The sequence below is a fragment of the Cervus elaphus genome, chromosome 33, assembly GCF_910594005.1.
Source record: "Cervus elaphus chromosome 33, mCerEla1.1, whole genome shotgun sequence".
In the NCBI taxonomy this organism is placed as follows: domain Eukaryota; kingdom Metazoa; phylum Chordata; class Mammalia; order Artiodactyla; family Cervidae; genus Cervus; species Cervus elaphus.
Window position 1 is genome coordinate 6,237,143 of NC_057847.1, and position 6,514 is coordinate 6,243,656.

The 6,514-nt window shown below is 43.5% G+C and overlaps 1 protein-coding gene across 1 annotated transcript; it reads left to right on the forward strand.

The window, feature by feature from the left end:
* Nucleotides 1-1,690: 1,690 nt before the first annotated feature.
* LOC122688313 (DNA-(apurinic or apyrimidinic site) endonuclease-like) lies at nucleotides 1,691-3,031 on the forward strand. Its single transcript, XM_043894222.1, has one exon. The coding sequence runs from the start codon at nucleotides 1,789-1,791 to the stop codon at nucleotides 2,743-2,745; it is 957 nt and encodes a 318-aa protein (XP_043750157.1). The 5' UTR covers nucleotides 1,691-1,788; the 3' UTR covers nucleotides 2,746-3,031.
* The last annotated feature ends 3,483 nt before the right edge of the window (nucleotides 3,032-6,514 follow it).

A 6,514-nucleotide genomic window follows, 5' to 3' on the forward strand; every position in this document is an offset into this window, starting at 1 on the left:
ATAGGGTGGATACTAGGGTGGATATTTTACCTAATATGGGATCAGGGAACTGGCTGGTTTAGATCCCAGAGGCTCATGGCAACAGTTGCTATGCTATGCATGTTGGTCAATTCCAGAGATTTTTATCCTGTGACCTTGGTATAGGGCTCCACACCATCTGGCAAAAGAAATTGCCCAAAAGTAAGTTAATAAACACAGAAAGACAGAATATCTAAAAATAGCCATATATAAGTTAACTGTAAATGCCTACCTTTAAGTATTTTTACACTGCTTTATCTTTGATTACATTTGCATCTTTCTTCTACTTGTATTTCTGTCAAGTCAGTTCTTATTTTACATCTTTGATACAGGATCTTATTCTCTCATCTTTATTGATTGGCCCCATAATGACATCCCTAATTTATAAAAAGGAACCGAAGCTCCTGGGGGACTTTTCAGTTGCTAATTTTATCACTTCAGAGAACTTGATGGACAGTGTCTGGTCTGCATCACTGGTACCCACTCTGCTTCACAATAGGCCTTTTTGGGCCCTTGTGTCTCCCCCTTTCCTAACCTATGGTTCCTTGTCTGAATGTATGTGTTCACTTATGTAACCTTCGCATGCTCCTGCATTGAAGTGCCTATTTATTGTAAGGAAATCTGGTCCACATTTGTCCTTGGAACTCTTAGCACTTAATGTCTCTGACACTTATTTAGCTACTTCTATACAATGGCACATATCTATTTGAGCTTCCCTAGTAGATCAGCTGGTAAAGAATCCGCCTGCAATGCAGGAGACCCCGGTTTGATTCCTGGGTCGGGAAACTCTGGAGGGCATGGCAACCCACAGAGTCCCTTGGACTGCAAGATCAAACCAGTCAATCCTAAAGGAAATCAGTCTTGAATATTCATTGGAAGAACTGATACTCAAACTGAAGCTCCGGTACTTTGGCCACCTGATGTGAAGAACTGACTTCTTAGAAAAGACCCTGATGCTGGGATTGAAGGCAGGAGGAGAAGGTGATGGCAGAGGATGAGATGGTTGGATGGTCATGAGTTTTAGCAAGCTCCAGGAGTTGGTGATGGACAGGGAAGCCTGGTGTGCTATAGTCCATGGGGTCGCAAAGAGTTGTACATGACTGAGTGACTGAACTGAACTGATACAGTGTCATATAGCTCCTCTGTCTTACTAAATTGTTGGAGGAGGATGCAAGACTGGATTAAAAAGAGGAAGGAATTAAACTTTGAACTGCCCAAGGAAAAGGGAGGTGTCTGGCGGGGAGGAGGATATACTCAGAGAAAGAGAGGGGAACAACATTCAGAGAATATCTTATGGCCAGAAACCAGGTTCTAAAATTTGTGGTTGCCAGATGGCTGGGGTGGGGGGTGGGGGGAAGCTTGAGAATTTGGGATTAGCAGATGCAAAACTATTACATAAAATAGATAAACAACAAGGTCTTACTGTATAGTCCTGAGAACTGTATTCAATATCCTGGGATAAACTGTAATGGAGGGACTTCCCTGGCAGTCCAGTGGTTCAGACTTCACCTTCCAATGTGCGGGGTATGGGTTTGATCCCTAGTTGGGGAGCTAAGATCCCAAAAGCCTTGAGGCCAGAAAACCAAAACATAAAACAGAAACAATATTGTAACAAGTTCAATAAAGACTTTTTAAAAAAAATCATGTCTTTGTGCTGGGTTAAGGAGAGGCTGGAAAGGGACCGAAGCAGGTCAGCTAAAGGGCAACGCGATCAAAATACTGCTTCAGTGGGCCAAGTGGAACTGGTGCAGAAGGGCGTACATTACAGTGATGCCGAAACGTGGGGAAAAGGGAGCGGTGGTCGAAGACGCGGAAGAGCCCAAGACTGAGCCAGAGGCGAAGAAGAGTAAGGCAGGAGTGAAAAAGAACGAAAAAGAGGCCATAGGAGAGGGCGCAGTTCTATATGAAGACCCCCCAGATCAGAAAACCTCACCCAGTGGCAAATCAGCCACACTTAAGATCTGCTCGTGGAATGTGGATGGGCTTCGAGCCTGGATTAAGAAGAAAGGTTTAGATTGGGTAAAGGAAGAAGCCCCAGACATTCTGTGCCTCCAAGAGACCAAATGTTCAGAGAACCAACTACCAGTTGAACTTCAAGAGCTGTCTGGATTATCCCATCAGTACTGGTCAGCTCCTTCAGGCAAGGAAGGGTACAGTGGTGTGGGCCTCCTCTCCCGCCAGTGCCCACTCGAAGTCTCTTCTGGCAGTGGTGAGGAAGAACGTGATCAGGAAGGCCGAGTGATTGTGGCTGAATATGATGCGTTTGTGCTGGTGACAGCCTATGTGCCTAATGCAGGCCGAGGTCTGGTGTGCCTGGAGTATCACCAGCGCTGGGATGAAGCCTTTCGCAAATTCCTGCAGGGTCTGGCATCCCGCAAGCCCCTTGTGCTACGTGGGGACCTCAACGTGACTCATGAAGAACTTGACCTTCGCAACCCAAAGGGAAATAAAAAGAAGGCTGGCTTCACTCCACAAGAGCAGCAGGGCTTTGGGGAATTGCTGCAGGCTGTGCCACTCACTGACAGTTTCCGGCCCCTCTACCCCAACACGGCCTATGCCTACACCTTTTGGACCTATATGATGAATGCACGGTCCAAAAACGTTGGTTGGCACCTTGATTATTTTTTGTTATCTCAGTCTCTGTTGCCTGCATTGTGTGACAGTAAAATCCGTTCCAAGGCTCTGGGCAGTGACCACTGTCCCATTACCCTATACCTAGCTCTGTGACACCTCTTCCAAATCACGTTGAGCTTAGGAAATAAGCCCACCAAGCTAGCTTTAAAATTCTTACCCCCAAACTTCTTTAATAACTGCTATCTAGAGAAATCTGCATTGTATTTCCCCTCTAAGCTATGAATCCTTTAACCAGGTTTCTAATAACAGATGTAAGTTCTCAAGGAGGGTGTTTGTGTAGGGGTGGTGCTTTTTTCTTTTTCTTTTTTTATATTAAACAAAAGCTACTGATATTTCCTTTGAACTGTCCCTGTGAAAATAAAGAGCCATAGTTTCAAAACAAATCATGGAAAAGAATATGAATATATATAGAGAGAGAACTGTATCACTTTGTTGTACAGTAGAAATTAACACTGTGCAAATTAACATTGTAACTCAAGTACATATCAATAAAATAAATATGAAAAAAAAACAGTCCCAATCTATACAAATTAGAGACAGCTTTTATAAAGTTGGCAGTGGGAATTACATAGAACCTACAAAGCAAATCTGAAAGAAACTGAAATCACTCTTAAGGGGGCTCTATGTACACCTTTGGCTAAATTTAAATGTAACATACAAAACTGACTAGGAACTGTAAGAATCTAAGGTCAACAAAGAAACTGGTTGCAGAAAACAAAGTTGATTTTTTCACAAATTTCTGAGTCTACATTTTTTCAAAGCAAAAAACTTGGCATGCATGCATAATCTCCTTCTTGCTGTTTAGTCAATAAGTGGTGTTGAACTCTTTTGCAACCCCCTGGACCATAGCCCACCAGTCTCTTCTGTCCATGGGATTTCCCAGGCAAGAATACTGGAATGTGTTGCCATTTCCTTCTCCAGGGGATCTTCCAGACCCAGGGATCAAACCTGTGTCTCCTGAATTGGCAGGCAGATTCTTGACTGCTGAGCCATCTTTATACGGAAACATCTACAAACCAAGCCTGAGGGGAAAACTGAGATAGTCTGGGACCTGGGACCCTTACTGCAGTGCTGCAGTATTTGCACCTGGACACACCCTGAGCAATAAAATACAGAGAAACTATGCGTGCGTGCATGCTGTCACTAAGTCATTTCCAACTCTGCCACCCTGTGGACTGTAGGCCACCAGGCTCCTCTGTCCATGGAATTTTCCAGGCAAGAATACTGGAATGGGTTGCCATTTCCTACTATTAGGGATCTTCCCGAGTCAGGGATCAACCCAGGAGAACCCTGCATCTCCTGCATTGGCAGGCGGATTCTTCACTCACTGAGCCACCTGGGAAGCACACAAAGAAACTATATAGGATCCAAAAAAAAATACTGCATGAATGTACAGTTGGGACAGATTCTGGACAAATGATACAAAGAGGCCAAAAAAACCAACTGCCACTTCTGGAGCAAAAACAGGGTATTGGGAGCAAAAGCAGGGTACTGCCCACGCTCTCTGCATACAATACCATCCAAGGGGTGGACAAACCACCTAAGCTACTCCTCCAGTCCGACCCCTAGACACACCCCACCTTTCCCCTATGTAAGGAGCCAGCTCACCCCCACCCAGGGAGCAATCAAGCAAGAGAACCTATTCCTTGTTCTGTCTCCCTCCTGCTGTAGCAGGGGCCTTGCCTTAGAGCCTTGCCTAAGTTTCTTGTCTGGTTTCTAGTCAATTTCTATAAATCAGGGAAGGTCAAGAACCCTGATCAGCATCAAAACTACCCTTTCTAGGTGGATGGGTCATAGGAAACTCCCCATGAGGCCATGATGTGGGTTGAGAGAGCAGTGTCAGTACAGCAAGAGTAGCTACCATGGGGTCAAAGCCATTTGCTCACACAACTCACTAGTGTCTTCAGGAAATGTTCATGCACAGTCTTGTATGTACTGTTTCCATTTGACTGGGAATTATTGGTGTGCACGACTTTTTAGCTTTGTAGATCCAATAACAAACACCTAGATCATAGTAACCAACAGAGGTGGAGTAATAACTTAGTTTCCCTTTGGTCTCTGCTAGGGCTGAGGAGTAAATCAGGAGGTATTTCACAAAAAGGGAATATCTATCTTCAGAAAATGGCATTACTTTGGTCCAAAACCCCTAGAAGTTTGAACTGACATTTCTCTATTGAGGTTTTCCAGAAGCCCCATCACAACCATCAAAATATCAGAGATGCTTTGGAATTATTGAATTTGCTGGGTTATTAGGCTCAAGTGACAGAACAACTCACAGTAAAGTTGAACAAACTGCAGTGCCTTCTCTTGCTCAGATTTTCACTCAAAACTGAAATGTTATGTATCACTCAGTAGATGGGCCAAATGTATATGTTGCCTCCAGAATCCAAAGTGACCCACCAAAACTCTATGCCTCTGTATTAGTGGTAGGGGCACAAGCTATAGTAACTCATTTCATTCAGGAGGAGGCATCTCAACATATCCAAGACCAAAAAACCTCTAGAAATTTTAACAAAGTGACAAACTTCTGGATTTTTATGAGGTTTCTCTCCCATCCTCAGTCATGCAAGAGTATTAAAAAGAAATCCAGGGACTTCTCTGGTGGTCCAGTGGTTAAAATTCCATGCTTCCTTACTGCTACTGCTAAGTCACTTCAGTCGTGTCCGACTCTGTGCGACCCCATCCCTGGGATTCTCCAGGCAAGAACACTGGAGTGGGTTGCCATTTCCTTCTCCAATGCATAAAAGTGAAAAGTGAAAGTGAAGTCGCTCAGTCATGTCCGACTCTTCGCCACCCCATGGACTGCAGCCTACCAGGCTCCTCCGTCCATGGGATTTTCCAGGCAAGAGTACTGGAGTGGGGTGCCATTGCCTTCTCCGATGCTTCCTTAAAGGGGCTTAAATTTCATGGATGTTGGATTCAACTGGGCTTCTCTAGTGGTTCAGATGGTTATGAGTCTGTCTGCAATGCAGGAGACCCAGGTTTGATCCCTGGAGAAGGGAATGGGGCTACCCACTCACAGGATTCAAAAGGTAATCTTCTGTGTACCAGGAGTTGGGGAAGGAGATTGTCTACAAAGGGCCTAATGGAAGTTTTTGAAGTGATGAAAATATTTTATCTACACCGTGGTGATGGCTCCAAGACATTTGTCAAAACTAATCCAACTGTACTTTATTATGTGTAAACTATACTTTAATAAAGTTTGACATAAAAAAAAAAAAAGACTCCGTGCTTCCACTGTCAAGGGCACTAAGATCCTACATGCCACGTGGCCAAAAAGCAAGCAAAAATAAAAGTGAATAAATGTATTGAGTGAAGATTTTTTTAATCCTATTTTTTAAAAAAAGAAATCTAGGGCATTTGAGGTATCCTCATTATCAGATCCAGTGTAATTTACTCAGTGCCTTAGAAGAGGATGATGACTTAATGACGGATTGTTTTCTGTAGACTAGGTTATGACGTGGAGCCAAAGACTCATCATCTTTGAGGAAAGATGATGGAGGCACACTACCGCTCTCATTGCCAGGGGAAAACAAATTCTAGTACCTTTTGTTTGATTGGCATTTGCCACATCAATTTCCAGTTGATATGACTGCTGCGAACCAGTTACCAAATAGGACAATTTGCTCTAAAGAGACAATATTATGAAATCAGATGCAACTGGAATTAAATTTACAATAATCCTTTGTTCTCTGAAATTAGTCTTTTGCACAAAACTAATAGGCAAGATAAATGGGAATCATTATCCCTACATCTTTCCTTTTTTTTTTAACTGGTGGTGCTGATCTCTGGAATTTCCCAGAAGGTTGTTATATTTTTTCTGTGATGTGTGGGGTAATTCCTAGGCTTCCACTTGGCACTT